The sequence below is a fragment of the Watersipora subatra genome, chromosome 1 (genome assembly GCF_963576615.1).
Source record: "Watersipora subatra chromosome 1, tzWatSuba1.1, whole genome shotgun sequence".
NCBI classification, from domain to species: domain Eukaryota; kingdom Metazoa; phylum Bryozoa; class Gymnolaemata; order Cheilostomatida; family Watersiporidae; genus Watersipora; species Watersipora subatra.
In genome coordinates this window covers 70,951,400-70,977,022 of record NC_088708.1, presented here as the reverse complement: position 1 = coordinate 70,977,022, position 25,623 = coordinate 70,951,400, and the positions used below count along the sequence as shown (strand labels likewise).

The window sequence follows — 25,623 nt, the reverse complement described above, 5'->3', positions numbered from 1 at the left end:
TGCTACTAGTGTCGATAGTGTTGGTAGTGTTGGTGGTGTTACTAGTGTTGGTGGCGTTACTAGTGTCGATAGTGTTACTAGTGTCAATAGTGTTACTAGTGTCGATAGCGTTATTAGTGTCTATAGCGTTAGTAGTGTCGATAGTGTTACTAGTGTCGATAACGCTACTAGTGTCGATGGCGTTCCTAGTGTCGATAGTGCTACTAGTGTCGATGGCGTTCTTAGTGTCGATAGCGTTACTAGTGTCGATAGCGTTATTAGTGTCGATAGCGTTACTAGTGTCAATAATGTTACTAGTGTCTATAGCGTTAGCAGTGTCGATAGTGTTACTAGTGTCGATAGCGCTACTAGTGTCGATAGCGTTACTAGTATCGATAGCGTTACTAGTATCGATAGCGTTACTAGTATCGATAGCGTTACTAGTATCGATAGCGTTGCTAGTGCCGATAGCGTTACCGGTGTTGACAGCGTTACTAGTATCGATAGCGTTACTAGTATCAATAGCGTTACTAGTGCCGATAGCGTTACCGGTGTTGACAGCGTTACCAGTGTCGATATCGTTACCGGTGTCGATAGCGTTATTGGTGTCGATAGCGTTACTGGTGTTGATAGTGTCATCTGCAAGTGATCTGTCAGTGTTTGGCATGCTATCAGGCTGTCCAACTGGTCATAAGTGTTTGTTTCCATGTTTTAGATGACAGAACAGAGAAAACAGAGGCAACGGATGGGACTGATGAATACGCAGAACCCTCTCCTTCACAATGGCTGGCACTCGGTAGCTTAGGCAGACCATCTAACAGATACATAAGGACTGTTCTGATCAGTGGATATAAGCACACAGTATTAGTCCATGATGGATGTCTCATTTTTTCACTCCCAAGCTAACTGCAGGTTTTACACAAACCAAGTATGGGATGAGTCTCTTCAGTGAGTTTAGTGTCATCAGGTTTTTTGCACCAACAGTTAGGCGAGAGCCGTAGGAGCTTCTGCTCTTTTTAACATTTGTTGCTAGTCATTATAAAGTTGTCAGTGCATTATGCTACTGACTCCAATAATTATGGTATGCAATTTTTAATACACAATAAATAATTTTTCTTGAGTTGCGCATTATAAAATAGATGTTGGTGGTAGATATAGCTATTCAATCAAAAAATTTTACGCATCCAATATACATGGTTGAGTACCCCAGCAAGTAGTTGTGAAGTGAGGTAAGTAACACAGTAAGTAGTTGTACAGTGAGGTAAGTAACACAGTAAGTAGTTGTAAAGTGAGGTAAGTAGCACAGTAAGTAGTTGTAAAGTGAGGTAAGTAACACAGTAAGTAGTTGTAAAGTGAGGTAAGTAACACAGTAAAAAGTGATGTGAGGTAAGTAACACAGTAAGTAGTGATGTGAGCGATAGAAAGTAACCAAGGTAAACAACATGAAGCACACATGATGGTTGAACTGCTACAAAAAGTTATATTCAAAAGCTAATTGGTGTAAGAAACCTGTACTTCATATACGTAAAATACAGATATGATAGAAACCTGTACTTCATATACGTAAAGTAAGAAACCTGTACTTCATATACGTAAAGTAAGAAACCTGTACTTCATATACGTAAAATAAGAAACCTGTACTTCATATACGTAAAATAAGAAACCTGTACTTCATATACGTAAAGTAAGAAACCTGTACTTCATATACGTAAAATAAGAAACCTGTACTTCATATACGTAAAATAAGAAACCTGTACTTCATATACGTAAAATAAGAAACCTGTGCTTCATATACGTAAAATAAGAAACCTGTACTTCATATACGTAAAATAAGAAACCTGTACTTCATATACGTAAAATATGATAGAAACTGAATGAGTAAAATCTTTAAATTAAGAATTAGTTTGCATCATATAAATATAATGGTATAATATATATAAATATTGTGGTTACAATTTTTGGGCAAATAGTACAACAGCTACAACAAATTCGTAGCACATGAAAATGAACATGAATTTGATATCTAAACCCAAGCGGTAATAAGTTAGCTTGTTGCTTCATCTCTGCTGATATTCCCATATTGAAATATGATTAGTCAATATGCTACAGATTCGCAATTTTCATTTCACCCGGGAACGGCCAGTTTGCTCCCATGACACTTATCTGTCCGACCTTTAATGGAAACTCTTCAACATGAAACTCGTGAAGCTTCATGCCTATAAAACAGCATTTGTAGTTGCCAATGTCTGCTTTCTGAAAATTTGATAATACAGATTATACACTGATGAGCTGGTATTACAGAGATCACCGCAAGAGCTCTTAAATTGATGTGCACAAATATTCACATGTGATGCAATGTACAATCAGTGCTTTCACGTCTATCTTCTCATCCTACTGCCATTCAAGCATTGTGGACTGGTAGCTTTCTTTCGTTTTAGTAATCAGAAGCGTTTTGCATGACCTACTAAATTTATATATAAGGTAGGGAGAGCTAGAGCCTCTAGGCTAAATTACACAAACAAAAGTAAATTTATATAGATGTTAGTCATTTCTTTGTTCAGCTAGAGCAATTAAAACCTAGGAATGAGCAATACGCTTTGTACTGGATTAGAACCCATAAAGATTGCAACCTCAAGTTGCAAACACACTCACCTAACCACAAGGCTAATCCATTCGTACCATATACAGTATAGTCTTTTCATGTTTGCACACTCTCAATTATTACTTAATCTAAAATGCCCTTGGATCATGAAGTTCTGTTATAAGATTTGCGTTCGCTTTACTACATAGAACACAATGTTTTTTCTGTTCTCCTCATACATGGACAATTTTTTTTCAACTTTTTTCTGCCTCATGATATCAACGAAAAGTTCTGAAGAAATTAAAATTTGGCAGTTAATGTACTGATTAGGATGAAAGAACAAAAATGTCAATACGCTAATTTCTCCCACAAGACCTGAAAAAGATATAGCCTACACTGCTCGCTATCATTCAGCGTTACTTATTTCAAGATATAGTAAAAACGAATTCAAAAACAAAAGCAATAAAATTTTATATGTCTGTCTCAAAGGTAAGTACTTCGTACGATTCATATCGCTCATAGTCTATTGTAACGTTACACCTTGCAGATCATAGCCACTTTATACACTAAAGTTACTGTAGGTAAATATAGTTACTATGGTTAACATACTCTTATGTAATTAATCTATAATATGGTGCTGTACATATATGAAATTTTGAGGATTTTTACCAAGTGTTTGTATTAGATAATTACAATTGGTTTCTATACCACTCTATACATTATTTTTGCTACAACTTTTAAATGAAGCAAAGCATATAATTGTATACCAAATAATTTTTCATTGTAATTAGCAAACAGACGTTATTTAGCCATTACTTGCAAATTATTTCACATTTGCATTCAAACACTCTTACTGTCTTTTTTTAAAATTTATTTTAACAACACACCTCTTTTATATGAGTTTTAAAAGTTACAGTTGTTTGAAAAAGTTTAAAAACCTTTGCAGTTGTTTAAATTTTTCTCCTAATTTATTTGCACTGCACAAAACACTTTTTTCATGATATGAAGTTTGAAAGTTAGAATGGTAATTGTTGTTATGCGTTAAATAACAATTAATTTTCTGTACGAAAGTTTTTTTGTTACTCAGGCAACACCAGGCATTCAGCTAGTCCGCTATATTTAAAGGACTACTGCACCAGTGTCGCTTTTAGTATTGCCCGTTCTATATCGTTTACAGTTTCACTGCCACCAATTAAACTCACGTATAACCTGTAAATATTATATTATTGTTTTCAGCTTGAGAATGTGAACATGAACGACATGATATTTTTGCATTGTTATTCATTTTCAGTCATGGCGAACCTGATCAAACCAGCTTGATGATTTTTAAACAGGAGTTAAATAGACAAAAATGACAGAATAAACAGTGAGTAGTTAAAAAACTATCACTTTATATAATATGTTGATTAAACGAGTTCTATAAATATGTATTGCATTAGTTTAACTAATGTAAGTTGTCAAAGCTTTTCCAAAATATTAGATATTAACAATGAAAACAATGTCGAAAAGGCTTACAAATATGTTGTCAATGATTTCAGAAATATTTTATCTTCCATAAAAAGCTCACTATTTAGAAACTTATGGCACACACAGAAATAAGCACACAGTCATTTAAAAGTTACAATGGTGGACGTTGTACTTGTTGACTAAAAGTAATTTTTCTATGCAAAGACTTTTTATATTCCCGGTACACCGAGCATTCAGCATAGTATATATTCGGGCATAGTATACATATAATTATAGCATTTTGGAGAAGTCTGAGAGCATATTTTTCTTCTACTAACCTTTTTTTTAGTAAATTAGTTCAAGAGAGCTAGCTGAAATGTGAAACTTGGGTATTTATAACCAATGGCCAATAAAGATTCACAAGTGTAATAAGAATGTGCACAATTATTTCATAGTATGTTCTTTTTATTTACATAGTTGGGTAATGTAAATAAGTAGGTGTTACAGCAGAGCACCGTGGATGATGGTACAAGCGTGTATTTCTAGGCCATCCGTGGCCACAATACGGCCTTTCTTGAGGATTAGTCTTTCACATTTTTCAACGAGATTGTCATTCTAATGTCTTTCCTGTAGATCTGAATAAGGGGTATTGATGTTACAATGTCTCTTTTCTTTATCCCAGGTGTCTTTTCAGAACTTCAATTTGAGAGCTGGATTTGAAAAGACCTGGCAATGGCCTCTGCATTTCAACTTCTAACTAAGAACACCCTTTTTATAAATTGTGGGTGAACAATTTGTTCACTCGCTTGTTAGCTAGCTCTTTGGTTGACCATTTCAGTCGCATCGAAAATACTATTAACTTCTGTTCAGCAGATTCTAGAGCCTCCTTTACAAATTCCCATTTTAGCCCCTCCAAACTGGAGGTTTTGTCTTCAACTGCGTCTGCTAACATTCTTGCACTACACCTTGATTTTATTTTCGAAGCTCATTTGTCAAGATGGAATGAAGGTTTGTTGCTTGGATAACAGAGTTTTAATACTCATCTCCTTTAGGGTGCTGGTTGCCATACTGTAGGTTAGCGCTTTTGTCTAAGTAATTGATTTCGTCGCGATGGATTCCAGTTCTAAGTTATATCTTCTAGAAGCCTCTTAGGTGTAAATACAGGACATTTATTTTGTAACAAAACAACTCCAATAGGCTGCACTATTAACAAACTTGCTGTCAACAAGTAGGCAGTAATATCGTAGTCAGTTATATCATAAACTTGAATAGACAAAAACCTTTTGCAAAACTTACTGTTATGCCAAACCTGACACTATAACTTAGAGAGCAAGGTTGTTAACCCACTTAATATGCATTTAGATTTCTATGGCTAGGAAAGCCAGGGTGACAAAGGATGATACACAGTCTATTATAATAGGTGGGAGGTCAGCCTAATTTTATGGCTAATAATGAATGATTAAAATAGACAGTGTATCAACTTACTATAAAAGGTAATGGGTATCCAATGACAACAGAACAGGCTAGATTGTCACTTTCCGTTATAAGCTATTATAAAGGATCTGATATGATCCTTTATTGCTCCACAATGAGCCGAAACTCTTGGAATACAAAGGCAATACACATGTATACGTTTGTATAATATATAATAAATGCAGTCCATGCGAGTGCAACAAGTAACTGTATATAATGAGACTTTCCCGTGCTCTGCCAACTTGGGCTCTTCATATAGTCTTCGTGTCAGCAAGCTCTGCCTCTTTTACGGGAAGGCTGACTCGGCGGTACAGTGGTCCTTTTAGAGCCGGATCAATAGTAGTTCGGTTCTTCATCTGACGGCTCGGTGGTCAACCAAACTGTCCTCACTGACCAACGGCTGGCTCGGCTAAGAGCTGGCTCAGTCTCTTCTTGCCAGGTCTAGCGGAGCCTGTTTGAGTATCTAGCAGCTCAGTATCTCGCAGATATCTTGCAGCGGGGCCGCAGCTATCATTTTGGCTTTGGTACTGCCAGCCGGTCATGGTGGCTTCCTTAGCCCTCTTAGAACTTGCTATATAAGTCTATTACTCTGGGATATTCTAGAGTGGAAGTTATTACTATCCAGGTGGTTCAAATCACTACAAGGCATTTTTATTGTCTGAGTATTGATCACTTTTCTAATAAGAACTAGGAATTCTATTGCTAACAAATTCTTTAAATTTCTATCATTCTCAACTTATGCGTAGATCCAACTTCTTCATATAAAATGCTATCTTTACATATTTCACTAATCCTTGTGTTAGTTACTCCGCTGCATTCATACAACTCTGGTAGGTACATAAATATATAGTACACTACCTTAGACTATTTTACACACATTTAATTTAAATAATAAATGAATAATATGAATACTTTGAATGATAACATGACTCAGATGATTGCAGTTGTTAGTTTAGGCATTGACTGAGGTATTTATTCTGGCACTCACTAATTAGCTGGCTTCTTAATTTAATAAGTTAATCTCTGGTTATTTTATCTACTAGCCTCCAATTTAAGGAACTTTTGATAAAATATCAGATATTGATATATTGTGATAACAAAGAGTAAAGCTATAGAGAATTAAATATTATGAGCGACATCGAGGAGCTAGAATACAAATACATAGTCACTTGTTTGAATATTTCTAAGTTTACTTTTTAAGACAGTGAGTCATAAATGACAATATGTAAAAATAACTCTCTTGCACCGCACTCTATTCTCATAACTTTCATATATAATGAAGTTGAAGTCTTGCAATGCTCTGACAGTTTGAAAATATAGGAGCTAGCTCTGATTCACTGCAAATATATTTTTCAGTTGAAAGACTTACATTGCAGTTATGCATGGATCAGTGCAGTCAGACCAGCGTATGATATCTTCATTATTTTACATTTATTTAAACTATCATTGATAATCATAACATGGTATGAGACGATATGAGTAAATTACTGTTGAAAATCATATTGATACAATTAACTTGTCATTATTTGATATGAGCTGTAAACTGTTGTCATCCAACCTAAAATTTTCACTGCGAAGTAATGAATGGAATGTGTAAATTATCAGAACATTTGACTTCGATATTTTCAGGAAGTATTATCAAAAGAAAAAGCTGCCATTCAATCTAGTTACACTAAAATTTCTTTATTTTTGTTTGTTCTAGTTTCTTAAAAAGCTTGAGGTAAATTTATTTCAGAAAAGCACTTTAAAATTTTTTCGGAAATTGTGTTTAAAGTTTATTGTTATAACAATCTATCTATAGATCGTCTTGTTTGCTCTTATCAGCACAAAAACACCTCTTATTGCGGTTATTGATATGATAGTTTCTATTGGGCACAGTCAAGTACGTGTGTAGCAGTAATGTTCTTTTTAGCAACTGGACAAAGTATGTTACAAAGTAATTTCAATTATTCACAAGTTCAAGAGGCAGCAGAAGGTGCTGTTGCTAGACTTCTGTGTCAATTTGATCCTGAGCCCCTCTATACTCAATTTAAAGTATTCAATAACAGCATTAACGAGTGGAGTTCTCAGGTAAAGTTCATTTCTGTTTCCATTAAAAGTTTTACTGACAATTTGTACCTTTTACTTCTTATCCAATCACAGACTAGGTTACAGCTTGTGAGTTTTATAGCAGTGAACATCACTTTTCTAAGTACCGTATTTTTCAGTTCTTGTTGAATAAATTGTATCTAAAGTGTTTTCACGGCATTTATGATGTGTTTTAAATAGTTTCACGATTCATCATTTTAGATTAAAATTAATAGAAATAAAAGTTGTTTATAATGAGCTCTAGCATTGCTTTTTGTGATAAGCAAATATGTTGGCCAGCAGTTCTAGTTGTGCACTAGTTAATCTTTGTAGAAGTGACTTAGATTGATTGCGGTACATCAGTTTGGAAATATATTAGTACAACATTTCTTTACCTATTTTCCTAATGTAACATCGCAACGAAAAGGTTTTTTACAGTATTGAATCACACAGCTTTTTATGGAAGACTATCCAATAGGCAACAAACTTCTTTAAAATTAGTCTGCTGCTGTTGTCCTCAAACATTATAGTCTTTTATTGTGTTTCCATCATTATCAGCCTGCTTTAGAGAGCCAGTGTCATCAAGATTTTATTAACCATTTTTTCTTTAGTAATATGAGTTGCATAAATTTTTGGTAAATGATTGGGTTAAATTAATTTCTTTTTAAAGCCGGTCATCAAACTTAAATGTTATCATTCATTTAATTACACATAATGTACTTTGTAGCTTGCTTTGAATATATTTCATCAAAATCATCTGATACCAAAATAAGTGCATTGTTAGCTTGTATTTGTAAATATTTAATATGTTATATGCTACTTGAATAATACTGTGGCACACTTTTATCAAAGAACCTATGTTTAAATAAAACTGGTTAAATCAATTGAAATTATTAGCGTAAAATATGTATAACAGTTCATATCACATTCCTACTAGTGATTTTTAAATATAATAATAATCATATTAATTAATACCTATGAGTTTGCATCATAACTGAAAACACGTCATACTCCAAATCGGTAATTTGTATAAAATCACATAGCATAAAAATCTCTGTTTGCACACCATCTTTATTTTAATATTCTAATAGAACGTCACTATAGAAAAACAATTAAAAAATACAGCGATACCCTCTAATTGAACGCCACCTCTGCCTGCCCCCACTTTTGCCTGTCACTTTGACATTCTTTGATCTTTATGTACCCGCAATAGCAAGTGAATCAGTAGAGAAGTGTCCACAAAATAAGACTAATAATGACTCCATGGCATCAATAGCAATTAAATGTTTCGTTGTTGTTGTAGCGGTTGCCATGGTTTTAATGATGGCGTACCTGAGAATATCAATCATCAAAACTACACTCCGTTTCAAAGTCACTGAGGTCTAAATCATATCGCCCATGTGTCCATAATGTGGTTTACAATCTTACCTGAATGGTCAAAGTGTTTTGATGAACGATGAGAATACTCTTCAGGATCACCATACGACTTATTAGTGGTCATTGTTTTGGCGTATTCTAACTTTAAAATGTTAAACCCGTCTTTAAAATTACAAACATGATGCCCATTCTCTAACTCAATAGCTTTACGTCTTTCTTTAAAACTTGGAAAGCAACACCATCAGAATAATTAACTGTAGTACCAGGCTAATAATTTACATCTAAGGTTGTTCTTTCTTTAACTCAGTTTGATACTCTGACTTATATACAAACAGTTTAGCAAAAATCTTTGAGGGTGATGGCATTAATTTTGATCGTCTAAAGGAGAGTTTGAAAGATAAGTGACATTAGCATCGCTTAACTAGTAGAATGGTTGAATCTATCTTCTCAAAATGCTGACAAGCTAGTACAGGGCCACTCTGTACAGCAACACTCTGTATTTGAGGATCACCTCTAATTAAACGCCACTATAGATAAAGGGTTGAAAAATAGAAGCGCCATGACATTCCAATAGAGGTTTTACAGTATATTACCCTAAATGAAAACTCAGTGATCACTATATCACTACTTAATTTTATCACTAAACTATGACTTTGTAGACCATTTGTTCAAAGAAAGCAATTTTTAACCAACATCAAAGTGCTGATGAAATTATTCTCTCAAATCGAAATGCTGCCTGCGCCAAAGAAACATTTGAAGTTAATTTTACTGTTACCACAAACACTCCTACACGATATAAGTGCTCGGCTTACTACATCGGAAGAAAAGCAAGTTTTGAAGAAGAGTACATACTATTGATTTACAGTAAGTTAAGAGTAACTATAACTATTGTATTTGAGTGTTCTTTTTATTTTATTTGCTACTAAATTAGCTTAGAATAATTCAGACTTAAATTCATTTTATTATTCTATTAGCTGAAAAGTAGGAAATTAGTAATATTGACCAGCTTAACTCGCAGAGTTTAAATCTTGAAGCATCATCCAATCATACATTTAAGTTTGCCAGTATCTGTGATACGATTGATAAAATGTTTGACAATACATGTACTTCAGTAAATTCGATTATGGTTTAGACTATGTATTTTGTAAAAAGCATGATTGGATTTAATAATGATTGGTAAAATTTAATAATTGATAGCACAAAGGCTTCCATTTACGCAGTACATATTATATACAGTGTATGATGTAATAATATAACGCCATTGCAGTCTCTTATTCATATTTTTGGAATAATGCAAAATACTGTTTATTAAGTTGGATGTTAAATATAAAAAACCCATAGTTATGATATAATCCACAAAACTTTAGTTAGTGTTTACACTAATAGTTTAGTCTTGAGTTTAACTACAGATTTTAAAACTTTCAAAAGAATTTAAGCTCCATTAGTTTTTTTTCAACATCTTTTTAATACTACTTTTCTTTAATACTATCTTTTCTACTTAGTTAAAAAAATAAGATACAGAACTCCTTTTTTCTTCAAAAATATTCCTCTAAGGCAGGTTCTGAAATTTTACGTTACGCAATGTTTGTAAAATACAGTGTTTGCTTGATAACATAGAAAAACCTGTGGTCTGTTTCTAGCTGTACCTACTGATTCTGAAATTGTACAAACTCCGCCAAGCGCACTTATGACTGAAGGATCCTTTCTAACTTTTACATGTAGTTCGACTGCCATGCCTCCTCCTAAACTGCAGTTTGAGTATGATAACATGATTGTCCAAGATGGAATCACCCACGACCCTGATCCTTCTTTTATATCTATTCACAATTCTTCAGCTACAAGTACCCTTACTTGGTCTGTTAGAGTTACAAGGTCGTTGCACACAAAAACCCTTCTTTGCGTGGTCAAAGATCATCCAGCTTTTGAAAGAAAAATCATTGGTCAATATGAGATGTTTGTGTATTGTGAGTATTGTCATTATTATTATTAATCTAATTGTTATAACATAAAGGTTTTTTTCCCTGCTCAATCTATACTGTCTGAGGTGCACAGAACTCTGTATATCACATCATGCAGTTACAAATAGCTTTCAATATGGCTTTGTTTCTGTATCTAAAAGTAGTTATATGAACTATCAAGAATAGTTTCAATTATGCCACGAATGCTGCTAGCAACGCATCTTAAGTTCAGATTGGACCACGATTAATTGAAACGTTTAGAAGCTCAGAATAGTATTTCGTATGCGATAGCAGAAATTATGTGAATTTTGGTGTTAAAAAAACAATAGAAAAATAAAAAACTTCATACAATATGAAGCATCAAATAGGTGCAAACTCTAAAATCTCAAAGTAAGTCTTAAGATACAGTTTCCTCTTATACCACACTTCAGAGAAAATAACTACATGTACTTATAGTGGTGTCTGTATTATGCACACCAGTTCCTTAGCAGTCTGGTGTGCCATGAGAGATCATCAGGAGTGGTGATAAATAAACTGAGAATAGTTAACTGCACAATTATTCAGAAAACCTAAAGACAGTGGGTTGGTGTATGTATGAGAACCCAAATAGCCTTTTCCATCTAATACTCACTCACCAGTTTTATTGTCCTTTGTTAATTAAACCATTGTTGTGTTCGGGTCTAAGGGGCCATGAGAGTTGGTTCAACGTGTTGTGTGTTTGACCAACTGTGCTGGTGGTTTGGCAGTGGAATCGGACTGTCTTCGGTAGCCGGCCCTGTGTCTCAACATGTATTTACTTCTTGTAATTACCCTCCATCCAAACTTGGCATTATGGTTTTTCAATTCCATTGAGCAACACACAGCTGATGATTAATACACAATTTTTCTGATCACAACATTTTGACATTCATTCTGCTAATTGGTTTCAGTGTTGATTCAATACAGCAGCAACATATCATCTCCAAATCAGTGATTTAAAACCACCTTCAAACACTCACAAGCTACGAACCTTGGAACCTAGCGTAAACCGCTATAGTGCATATGTTTAAGCGCTTGCCTACCAATCTGAATGTCACATGCAGGAGTCTCGTTGAAAGAGATATTTTATCCTAACTTCAAACCTTGAGTTCGAACAGCTTTTATTATAATATACATGTATATAGATTTTTGATTTATCTTATTTTACTTTAGACTTGTGTAACTTTTTTGCAGCATAGACTTTGCTACCAAAAAAGCGAAAAAAATTGATGTTAATTGACATTGGAAGTTTGCGCTCCTCTTAACTTAACAAAAATTACTGTAATCATGATCCCTAAATCAATTTAAAGTGATAAGAAAAAATAGAAAAGTTGTCGATACAAACTAATAATTTACTTTGCAGTAATTTAATTGAAAAGGTAAGTTTTGTTTTTTCCTTTTTAAGGGGCTTCAGAGTTAAAAAGATCTTAAAATAGATTAGGCCATGTACATGTATTTTACACTTTGTATAACATTAAATCTCTAAAACTCTCGGAGCGCACTATTTACCTTGCAAGAGCAGCTACTGTATACTAGAATTAGTTATAAAAACTAATTCTTCAAATGACCTCAAGTTTGATGTATTGACATTAATCCCTTTGCTTAATCACAGGATGCTAGTCAACTGTTTCACCTAAAAATGGCCCAAAATGTATGACTGTTCATATTGCTCATTAAGCTCATTTTTTAAAGATGTAATGTGAGTAAGCCATGCAATTTTTGGAACAGTGAGTTTTTTTGCCTAATGCAAATAAAACACATAAAAGTAGTAGTTTTTATATTTGTAGCCCAAAATATATAAAATAATTTCTATAAAACATACTTGTAAAGTCACTTTAGATAGCTAAAGGTACGATGTTGAATAAGTTGTCGTAACTCTTCAGCAAAGGAGAACCGATTATGAGATATAAATATTTAAAACGCAATTGTTAGCTAAATTATTGTAAATTGAGTAATGACTTCTAGAAGTAATAAAGTTTAGAATTGATATGAATAGGAGGGTGTTTTACTTGTTGGTCTCGAATCACTATGCTCATGGTTGCCCAGGTTATGCCATCCAAAGCAACAGATGAAAAAGCCCAATGTGTGACACATGCGGTGAGCAAGGATATTTGAAAAAAAACACCTAGTAGTTGGCAATATGTCTGCACAACAGAGAAGTTGGCAGGGGAGAGTGTCAGCACCAGATGTTCCTCGACAATGTTTGTAATCAGTCAAGTTTTGCCATTCACCCCTATCAGAATACGAGATTGCATGATGAAAACTCTAGTGAACACCGGATGTCAACAGTCGGTGCTCATAAAATGGTTTTGTCGAAATTTAGGCTTGGCAGGATGCAAAATGCCGAATGGTAAAAGTACAATATGCCACAATGGAGCAGTAGTAGATTGGTTAGCAAATGATACAAATTTAATAGCTTGATGCTTGGTAGCTCCACTGCTTGTGATGCCAATTATTGAAATAGTCATTATAATCATGCTTGGAGGAGAGTATGTTAGAAGTAACAATGATGGCACTGTGCAGTGACAGAACATGACACAGAGCAGGTGGAGATTGATGAAAGCAACTTCACAGCTGTGTTTGATGGTGTGAAGTAAACAATGGAGTGTAAATTTGGAGATGGTGAACCAAAACTGGCAAATCTGTGCAGTGAATACACCGTATTTAAAGATTATAGAGATATCGTTGATGATGAAGTAGGTCAATAGATAAATAAGGGATTTCTTGAAAAGTGTAATCAGCACATCCTTGGCAATGCAAACAGTGTCATGCCACTAATGGCTGCACGCCAGCCAAACACGCCGATAGGTTAGACCAGTAATGGATCATCATCATCATCATCATCAGCGCAACACTTTTATTAAGAGTAACCCTGGGGTTGATGTAGCGGTGCACCACAGAAATTACAGGTATTACACAGACAAACTAATCAGCCTAGATACTTGGACTTGAAAAAACATGCTTACAAACACATGTGTTGAATCAATTGCAGAAATTTTGAAACTCGAAGCACAAAAATATGGTATGAAAATGATGGGTTTTGGTTTGTGCGTTACTTATAAAGTGAGTTTAAGGATAATTGCAAAAGCTTTTGCCCAAAACAGCCCCATATCAGAAGACTCACAAGATTGATGACATTGAGGTAGACAAAAATGGTGTTACAGCTGAAGAAGCCAGGTGAATTTTGTCAAAGTATGGCTTAGAGACAAAGTAGTTTGTGCCATTGACAAACTCCGGTGTGCTAGGCTTGAGATTAATCAAAGATCCAGATAACCAGTATAAATAGTACAGAAATGAAATAGTCTCCATATTGTAGGAGGTGCCCATGAAAGGGGAGTTATTCTTAGTGTTTGAGAAGTTGATTGGTATGACGAGATGGCTGAGACTCGACTGTAGTTACCTAAAACCAGAAACCAATGAAATAAGATGGGATGAAACTGTGTGTTTTCCACAAAAGTCATGGACAGAATCTTTTAGCATGATCCAGCCACTAGGCATGGGAGTGTGAGTATTGTTTCAGAAGGTGTTGTGTTATGGGATGCAAATAGTTTGGCAGTTGCTTGCAGTTTGGAGGTAGATGGAAGCATTGTGAGAGATGCGTCATGATTAAAAAAAGGTGGGTCCAACTTCAATTTTGCTGAGTTAAAGGCGGTGATCAAAAGGCTGAATATTGCTCTGTGCTGAGAGATTGGTAGACAGAGAGTTGTAAATAATTCTGCCAGTGTATATGGCTGAGTGGGTTCAACATTAGAAGAAAGCAAAAATCAAAGGGACAATGGTTCAAGTACCGATGGTGATTAGGAGACGGCTTGGGATTTAAATTGGTAATGTATTAATAAATTAAAATGACCATTTCACTGGTGTCATCTACATCTAATCAGGTGCATTTGCTGACCAGGTTTTCACAGGAGTGGCGTAAAAGTGTGTGTCTAGCTGTAGTCACATATGATAAAACCAGAGAACATGTAATGAATTTCATGATAAGAAAAATCTTTGGGACAGAATAACCCTGTTTTGGCAAAAGAAATTTGTAAAAAAATATAGATGACGAGATTGAGGAGCAGGTGGTGGGTTCTTGCAATCAGTGTCGGTGATATTTTAATGCTCACTTATACCTCCTTAACCCCGACATTCCACAGCTTTGTCACTTCACCGCTAGGATATCTTGCCTTCACACCACTACACCGCTACACCTCACCTCATCTCACCTGCAATTCCATGAAAGGGTACCGTGAATTGTTAAACTTATAACACTATCAGTATTTGCACTTTCTTGGTAACAATTTCAAGAAAAAAATGAAATGAAATGTAAATGAAAGTACATACATGAACTGAAGCAAAAAAAGAGTCCCTCTTCCTTTCAACTTCATCATATACTCCCCAATACTCCCTAATACTACCTAATCAACTGGCTTTATGTTGTCACGACTGCATAAAGCTTATGAGCTCAGAAGACACAATAGCCTGAGCTACACAAATCCCATAGTACAACAATGGGGTCATTAGTAATCACTGTCATTGGGAAACTCGAACACTGGATCCAATTCGTCGGCTTGCTTCGATGATGCGTTACAAAATCTGCTCGCTGATTTGGCATTTGTTTACTGTAGAGTCTTTTACAGAGAGCATTATGTATCTCTCCAGATCATTACGTATCTCTCCAGACCAATGGGTGTATCTAGCAGCCATTGGTCGATTGCCATGCACCTTGTCAGCCAACAGGTGTGTTGGTGCTAAATGTGCTAAATGAATGGAAAAATGTCTTATACCCATTATAAATCTGTAACTCAATAAACACCATTAAAAGTTTGAGGTTTTGCTTATACATGATGATGGCTTATGCACAAGGATTTCCATTAGATAACATAATTATTGTAAAAGAAGCTGCTGGTCTCTTATACTTTCTACAAGACTGTCAAGCATAACATCGAGTGTTCAACTGCAATGATATATATACATGTACATATATTTAAATTAATAAATGACATATATCAGAATATATGTAAGATTGGCAATAAACCATATGCAAACATGCAGAGAGTATGTGCATACAACTTCCCTTAATGATCATTTTGTGCTCTTTTTATAGATTTTCTTTCTTTGCAGGCTTTGCCATGTTGTTCTTAGTTCTGCCTTTTGTTTTCTATTATGGTCTCTTTGGTTGTCTGGGCGTCCTCAACAGTGGCCAAGCCTTCTCCTGAATCCGGAAGGCTTGGCCCTGCGACTGCCATGGCTGAGAGGTCAATCGCTATGGCTCTGATCACGGCACTCTACCGTAACACTCTGCCCCCAATGGAGGCCTTGGGGAGAGTACCCTATCTACTTTGAGCTAAAATGTGAAAAACAGCTGTGATCAAATTCACTGCTGCTAGACACTCAACTCCAACCTGGCCACCTCAGTATCTGCAAATCCTTGATATGCTCCTCTCAGGTGTCGGACCCTGATGAGTTGACTCGTCTGCATCACCATTTGCTGCCACTGCCTGCCATCTTTGAGTAGCTGTCAGGCCTGCTCCTCAGAGGAGCAACTCTTCTTCTCTTGTCTTTTAGGCGTTCCTCCAGCAGACATCTCGTGTGCTAGTGAAACTCTTGAAAAACAAGTCTGTCATTCCCTCCAGCTCTTTAGTTCTATTGAAGAGGTAGAGACATGCTTCTCTGGCGGTGTGGAGATCCTGGTCATCAGTTGATTTTCAAATTGTGCATTCTGGTCAGTGTAAATTCGCTCAAACTGCTACAGATAAACCCATGTAGCATCTGTTTGTCAAACGCACTTGCCACCATTGAAGCTGTAGCCTCTGCATCTTTCTGTGGACCCAGAAAATGCAGTTTCTCTCTATGAGTAGAATGGAATGTTTCGCCTTGAAGGCTTGGCCCATATTTCCATTTCCGATGCTAAATGTGCTTTGGTAGTGTGTCAGCAGTTGTGCCAGTCATTCAGCCTGCCCCGGTTTTGTGCAGTTAGGTCTGGCCACCGCATAAATATCTGCCAGGTGGGCTGGCCTTCCTCCCTTCAACACGTTCACACCTAAAGGTGCGAGTCTTGAGCCGGAGAGAGATAGTTCGTCATCTACCTGGTGAATCTCTATTCCCATGTACGCATCCATAGTACTGCCAGCTCGAGGTGGAAGGTAAATCCGTAAGGTTGAAACATCGTGCCATGACGCTTTCTTTGGTCCAAGCCAGTTCAAGCTCATTGCCAACAATAGCACATCTAGACACTCCTTAATCACTCCTACCGAGCAGAAGTTCCTGGTTGTCACCCTGCACAGAACGACAATCTTGCTTCGCCACCAAGTTGCGTGCCACCTAGACCTTACTAAGCAACAATCGGCTGTACCTGTCTGTGCAGGTCAACAGGCGACTGTTCACAGATACCATGGACTGATAAAACTCTATAGCAAATTGATGGGCCACCAGGAAGGTCATTCTTAAAATAGCATTCTCGCTAATCTGGCTCCTCACAAAAACCTCCTCAGTTTTCACGTCCCGAAGCTGTATGAGTAGTCGTACAACTTTGTAAAAAAACCTGGTTCCATTGGCCATGAACCCCTGGCTGTCACTTTCTTCTAACAAGTTCCTTGTGGCATGAAAGAGCTTTTAAACCACTTGCTCACTTAGCAGGTTCGTAGTACACCCAGTGTCAAGCAAGAACTGAATGGGTCGCCCTCCAATTTTCCGTGAAGGAAATAGCTAGTGGAGTGAGGGCCGGTTCAGTGCTTGTACCCGGGAAAGCTCAGTATCACTGCCACTAAGACAAGCAGGCCTATTTTTGTCAGGCACTCCTGAGGTCGCCAAAGCAGTGTACTGGAATACCTGCAAAACCTGATTGGCTCGTGTATCATGGGTCGAGCTACCGCTTTCAAGGTTAGCTTTTGACTTCATACCGGGCTGTCGCCCTTATCACTGCTATCGGGGCATGGCCTGAGAGCCCACACCTTTCCACTGCAAACCTGGGAAGAGCAGACCTCCTCTTTTTTGGCTCCCCGTCTTGGCACTTGTTCTTCCGAGCTGGAGCTCCTCTTGGTCAGGTCTACTCAGCCATGGCTTGGTCAGGCTGGCCACTACAACCAGCCTCTGTCACAGGGTCGAATGATTTTCTTTTGCTTGGGGAATATGGATTTGAGGCTTTGGCGCTACCCGTAGTCGGCAATACTGTTGTGGTCTGTTACCGTTTCTCTGATAAACCAGCTTGCTGGGACAGTGCCTACGCACGTACCCGGGGCTCCACTACTCCAGCACTGTAAACGCTTCAGCTCTTTTCTCTCCTGAGTCCGGCTCTTTTCTTGTTCTAGCTGCTGCACTCGTGTCAGTTGCGATTTGAGCTGGGCCAACTGACTGATTGCCTAGTCTGCACTACCACTGTCTGTTCCTGTGAGGTTTTTTCCTCAGTCCGGATGCTGGTTACCCTCCTGTCTTTGAGCTTAATCTGCAGGCACTCTGCCCCGGCGTGCATGGCCTTCATTAGAGTGGTCACAGGCATTACCATCATGTGTTTCTGCAGACCGGCAAAGTTGGCCGAGCTGCAAAACAACTCCTTGGCCATGTCAATTCTATGGTGGCCCGGCAGGTCATCGTATGCCACACGGACCAGCCTCTCTACTTAACAGGCATGCTTTTAAAGAGAGGCTGCTGCGGCCCGTCTCAGAGTGCTCAGCTAATTGCCAACCTACCTGGGCAAAATGCCAAACCAAGCACGAAGCGCATCGAAAACAGCTTTTGCAGTCTTCTGCCTCTTCCTTCAGTGCCTCTCAGAAATGTCGCAGGCCAGCTTCTTCTGTCCAGGCATTGGCTCTGGCTACCTCCTGGAACTGGCTGACAACATACTCCACATCTCCAGTTTCTTCTGACTATTGAGGATTTGAGGTGCTTTGAGCCGATGGACTGGAGCCTGGGCTTGAGGTGCCATTGCTAGTCATTCAAGAACCTCTATCAGCTAGCTTGTCCCTCGGTCCGAGCTCCTTGAGCACCGGCTGTTGATATTTTATTTAGAAAAACTCATCGAACTCTGTGGTAGAGTTGCTCATGCAAAACGACCTACAGAGTTTAGGGAAATCTTTTTTCCTTTCTAGAAAAAACTCACTAAACTCGGGGGCAGGCTAAAATGGCGTACTAAAATCAGAAAAATTTTTTTCACTACTCACTCAAGCAGTGCTCGCCAACCACCAAGAGATGATGATACTGTTCCCAGCACACAGCCCGTCAGAGATGCTCCTGCTTCTGGACTCGATCTTGTGGAGCCAGGATCCTTTATTTCACTGCTGCTACCAGTGTAAAAGAAATAGCCAGTCTTCTTTACTCTCCACAAAGCAGTCAAGCAATAACACAGAACATTAAATTCCATCAATATATATATTTAAATAAATAATATGCATTAGAATACATATAAGATTGACAATAAACCATAATACAACTCTCCTTCACAATCGTTCTTTGCTCCTTTTTTATATTTTCCTTTTTTTTAGGCTCTGCCCCTTTTGCTTTTTCCTGCCGTCGGTTTTCTATTATGGTCTTCTCAGTCGTCCAGGCGTTTTCAATGGTTACCAAGTTTTCTCCTGTGTTTGGAAGGCTTGCCCCTGTGACTGTGGTGGGTAAGAGGTCGATCACTACGACCCTAATCACGGCACTCTGCTGTAACAATATGTACATGTATATGTATACCTACATGTACATATGGTTGACACCGCTTAATGTTTTTGCTCTTGTCAGCACTAATAACAATAACTGTTGAATATATATTAACGTAGTCACCTGTAGTAATAGTTCAAATCTTTTGACATATCTGTATATAATATGAAAAATGGTACAGGGACTGGCCAGCCAGGGTAAAGGTAGCTGTTAAAAATAAACTATGTAAGTTTAATGAAACTAAATAACACTTTTATCATGAGCATCCAATGATAATCTAGCTATTACGCTTTGAGAAACAATGTGTTGTCTTCCACGTCGTTGGCACCAGTTGCCATAGTAACATAAATGTTCATAAACACAAGCACACTACAATGCTTATTTGTTAGAATGTGTATTGATGGTTTATTTTCTTATACTTTATTGTCATTGCTTACTATATTCTAACCTGTGTAACAGCCTCGCAGACGTTGGCCTCTCTCTGAAAAATTCGCAGCCGCCTAACGGTTATTGCTCACTGCGGCCCATTCCTTGAAATCGGTTGGTGTGTCATGACATTTGGTTTTTTAGCAACAACATTCTATATTTTAATGGCTTGCACACTTTGTTCATTCCGCCTATAGTTTTTTGCCCGTATTCTTTTACCAAAACGTAAATAATGAATAGCATAGTTAACAAATCTTCTCAAAACTTTGCCACAACAAACTTTGGAAATTGGGCTATAATTTGGTCACAACAAAAAGCAGTTACTTTCTTTTTACTTAGAATTAACAGCATAATATTGCGGTTTTCATGTTTTTTTAAAAGTTCCGGTTTGACAAAAATGGATAACATTAATCAATGTACTGATTACAGAGAGCGGTATCTTTGTAATGCATATTGTAAGTTTGGACGTTGATCTGGAAGTCCGATAATATTAACAGATTGATAACATCATCTGTGATTACATTAAGCTCCCACTGTACACATTTTAATTGCTACGTAAAAGTTTAATTCTTTCTTGATTCTAAGAAAAAAGCCAGCTAAAAATTAGAATAGATAAATTATTGTATGAAACTCTAAAAACTTGTAAAGTATTTATTAGCCCAAAAAATTGTTACTACAGCCTTTCTATTTCTTTCATGATGAGAGTTTGCGCTGTTAGTTTACTGTAAGCTGTTTGCATTGAGACAGTTAGAAAAAGTGTTTAACAAATTTTTTACATCACATAAAAGTAAAATATTATAACTCAAAACTCTCAAAATAATAAATAGAAAGATTTGTTCTATTTGGAGTAGCTAACCATTGATTATGCGTACTACCTAAAAATTCTTATAGCAGCCTGTTGAACTAGATAGAGGAGCCTGAAAAATGTGCGGAAATGTGCGTGCACCATGAAAAAAGTAAAATATAACCATTAAATCTTTTGATCAAAATATTATTCATCAAGTTCTAGTTTATTCTTCTACAATTTCTGCTGTGTAGAGGCAAGATTCAACAAGTCTTTAAACCTCCTCTGTATCAGTATATGCGTACCTTAGTTGAGTGTAACAAACCTATCAATACTTATTGAGTAATAAGATTACTATAAATAGTCAAGACTTGATGTTACGACTATCATCACTTTATCAACACATCAGAGTTGGTTAGTAAATACTAGATAGTTGAAAACTTAATAATTTTTACAGTTACTAGTAGTATTTTATTCTACTGTGTGAACTGCAAACCTTTGTTGGTGAGCTTATAAAAATGGTTGAAAACTTTGAAATAGACGCCTGAATTGTCTAAAACAGGCTATTGGTTTTTTTTCTCAAAAATTAGCACCATAATGATATATAGGCATTCAATCTAGTCATACTAACAGTTTATTACGGTTCATGTTTCTTCCGATATCCTAAAAAGCTTGAGGTATGTATAATTTAAAAAGCACTTTGAATGGCTTTCTAAAAAGGTCTTTTGATTTGATCAAAAAGTGAGACATTTAGGTGAGACATTTTTTTGCATTTTATTCCAAAGCGGTTTGCCTCTTTATTTATTGTATGTGGCCAGTAAGTAGCTGCAATGTTTTCGTTTTGGTTGTTCCGTATTCACTTGAACTTTACACTGGTTACTTTGGTGAAAATTATACTGTTGGTGGCAAGGTAGAAGAAGGTGAAGGGTTGATTCTTATCTGTAACCATAGAGATAACCCAGCCTTTACTTGGATACAAGTAATGAGTAATAGTTTTAGAAGATGGACTAATCAGGTAAATTTCCACCACTGTTTCTATGATACCTTTCTTTAGTTTTCATGTTTGAGCCTGGCAAACCCATTTTTATTTATTATCAAAAGATTACATCTAGTCAAGATTACAGTTTGTGAGTGTGTAACTTCCTTTTCAGCTCACACACATTTTGTGTAAAGTGTTTCCATGGCATTTAAGATGAATTTTAGATAACTTTCTGGTACATTAATTACTACAGATGAAATTGCAGTTTTTAAAACTGGCCACTGTTGATTAGTGTGAGAAGCAAACACCGTAAAACCTTTAATTGAGCACCACCTTTATTTGAACGCCACCTCTAATAGAATGCTGCTATGGGAGAAAGGTTGAAAAACACAGAACCATCATTCAAACTAACATCCTCTCTCATGTATCGCCACTTTGACATTCAACATATTTCCTTTTATGAATCCACAATATAAAGTGATCAGTAAACAATTTTATACAAAATAACACAAATAATGACTAGATTATAACAATAACAATTAATTCTTTCTATGCTACCTTGATTTTAGTGATGGTGTGCCTAAAAAAGATCAATCATTGCAATCATCAGAACTACACATTGATTCAAAGTCACTAAATCACTAAATCCAATTTATTGTTTTCAGATTTGTCCATAAGGATGGTTTACAACCTGATATGAACTTAAAGTTTATATGAACAATTATAATACTTTTTAGGAACAGTGTGCAACGTATTAGCAGCCATTATTACAATGTATTGAAGTTCATTTTTTTCGGTCTTTTTCAATACTTTGAAAATGACACCATCAAAATAAGGATGAATTGTATTAGTCTAATACGTTCTACTAAAAGTAATTCTTTGTTTTACTCAGTCTGATTTTTCTACATATATGAAAAAGCATTTGGCAAAAATGCTGACTCAGGGGGTATTAATATACCCCTACTTAACAGAGAGTGCAAAATATATTAGCAACATTAGCGTCACTTCAGCCGCAAACAGGTGAACTTTATCTTCTCAAAATTCTGATCGGTTAGTTGACAAATTCAGTGTCACCTTCTAGTTGACCGTCCCCTCTAATAGAACCCACCAGTGAAGAGTTGAAGAATACAGAAGCACGGCACTCAAATAGAACAGTTCTAGTAGTAGTCTACTAGCTACATTTTGTAGAAGTAACTTTGATTGTTTTCTGTATATAAATATGTTAAACTACTGCCAAATTACTTTAGATTGTATTCTTAATAATGAATGACATAAAAAAGCTTTGAAACAGTGTTGTATGCAGCAACATCTTGTAGAAGACAAACCAATAGAGAATAGAGCTCATTATTACTATGTCAGCAACAGTTGTTTTCAAATATTATGGTACTTTAATTATTAAGTTGTTTTAAATAAATATATACCGGTAATTATTATTTTATCAGACGTAAAAAGGTCAGTCAATAATCATATAGTAGTTGTTTGTGTTTAGACTAAAACTGAATCTACTTTTATTAATGCAAAAACTCAACATTAGCTTTCTAATGTTGAGTTGAGAATAGCAATAGTTTTAATAATTTCTGTTATCAAACTTAAATATTAAATATTTTGAATAAAAAACTGATTATTTTGCATAAAGTAGAACATGCTAGCTTTCCTTACAATTGTCAATATCTAACATGTAATCTGTTAACTGTATGATGATACATTATTATTCAGGTATTGATATTTAATTAAAATTGACTGATAAAATTGCAGTAAATGGTGCAACAGTATGTCTGAGAGTTGATACATCATTTTACTAATTACTTATTACAATATTATTATTTAAAAATCTAACTGCCACAATATTTTAAATAAGCATCAAATAACAGAAAAGCAACACTCAAGCTAAACTCAAACCTTGAGTTATCATTAGAAACCATTTTGAAATTCATTACTTACCTGTCTATTTTAGATCATTTGTAAAAATGATGTGGTCAGGAATGATCACGAGCTCAACATTGAAGTAATTATCTCCAAACAAACTGCTACATGCACCAAAACAACTCTAGGAGTTTTCTTTACAGTCACAAAAAACTCTCCTACTCGATACAAGTGCATTATTGAAATAGATGGACAATCTTTCAATACCGAGCTCACCCTAAATATTTACAGTAGGTTAAAAACATAAATTATGTAATGTATATAGTATAGTGTATCTTAGCATATTACTTATGTTACTAATTTTGTTACATAAAAAGCCTTGTTAAGTTTTTAATAAACTGATAATTTTTTTAATTGCCAACGCAGTATCATGTACACTTGAGCGTATAAATATTAAACTTTTAGAAAGTGTCAAAACCTAAGACAAAATTTTCAAAGCTTACTTCACAGAAAAACCACTTCAGGTGGCATCATGATATTAAGATCCCTGTTTTGGTTCTTAATGTCAAAATACTTATTTTTTTTTTAGCTACACCATTTGATGCTAAATTCAAACACTCATCAACATCACCCTTGTCTCTAAACGAAAGAGCTTTGGTAAACTATACATGCCAATCAACTGCCAGACCTGCGCCTAAGTTACAGTTTGAGTATAACAACAAGGTTGTTCGAGATGGAATCTACTATGATCCTGATCCTTCTTTGATACATCTACAAACACCTTCAGCAACAACTACTCTAACATGGACTGTCGTGGCTCATGCTGAGATGAATGGAAAAACCCTCAGCTGTGTAGTCAGAAATCACCCAGCTTTTAAAAGAAAAGTCATTGCTCAATATGAGATGTCTGTGTATTGTAAGTGTTACCTCTGCCATTCATACTTACCTCTACTAATCTACTACCATATAATTATAGCTTTAGATGTAATATAGATACCCATCATGTTGTTGCTTACATGGAAAGTATTTCTTAGTTTGGTAAACAGTTTTAAACCTATAGCCATCCTACATGTATACATGTAGTCGTCAATTAAGTTTTTTTTATAGATATTAGTTATTCCTTGCCTTTTTGCTCAAAATAGTCTATAATGTACATAGCTCTGTATATTATACCATGCAGTTACGAGTGACTACCAATCTGGCCTTACTTCTATACATAAGGGTGATTATACGACCTTCTAAAAGTAGGCCATTTCATCACCCTTAGAGTATTGCGCAATAATTTAAACTACTAAGAGCAGTTTAAATTATAGTGCGAGTTCTGTTATCAAAAGATCTTCATTAGTTGAAACATTCAAGAACTAAGAATATAATTTAGTAAACTATATCTGGAAATCTTTTAATATGTTTTCAAGACTCTGTTTGAGGCTGCAGTTGTTTTTGAGCAAATGCCAACTTTTCGTGTAAATTTCAACTCACCACAAAAATCCAGTGCTTCAAATGACCTACAATTTGTGTTTATCTACAGAAAAGGCTGCGCTTAACAACATGATGTTAACAAGCTGTTTTACTTCAAATAGCTCAAAAAAGACGTTGTCTATATGTAGAACGTTTTGTCGGTGACGCCACCAGGACAAAAGAGTTTGAAGTGATGCAGAATAATTTGAGCGCTAGCCGACTTCACCGGCGTTACCAGCCGGCATCACCACAAGCATCCGGAAAAAACATCATGTCTTACAGCACTTTACCATCTACATACATGTGTGCCTGGTGATGGCAACATGTTTCCCATGACCAGCTGATGTCACTTTGAGTGACACACAGGGGGGGGGGGTCAAAGGCAAGAGTATTGTTCACCTCATTTATGAGACCAAGTGGGCTACTTTCCTCTAGAAGAGTGGATGGTCTGCCAACTTCTCCATAAAGCTGTGGAACCCTACACTGACCGTGGTACGCTGGCTCTCAGAGAGCCAGAAGCCAAGTTGGTCAGTGTAGACAGGCATGAGCCTAAGAGAGGCCAAACCCAAAAACAGATGGAGCTGCTGGA

At 36.2% G+C, this 25,623-nt stretch overlaps 1 protein-coding gene across 1 annotated transcript in view; it reads left to right on the top strand.

Moving 5' to 3' along the window:
- Positions 1–1,099, top strand: part of LOC137393680 (inositol 1,4,5-trisphosphate-gated calcium channel ITPR1-like) — an 89,363-nt gene extending 88,264 nt beyond the window's left edge. The window contains 1 exon segment of the mRNA XM_068080324.1: positions 695–1,099. Within this exon segment, the coding sequence (XP_067936425.1) occupies positions 695–784 (90 nt within the window). The 3' untranslated portion in view covers positions 785–1,099.
- The last annotated feature ends 24,524 nt before the right edge of the window (positions 1,100–25,623 follow it).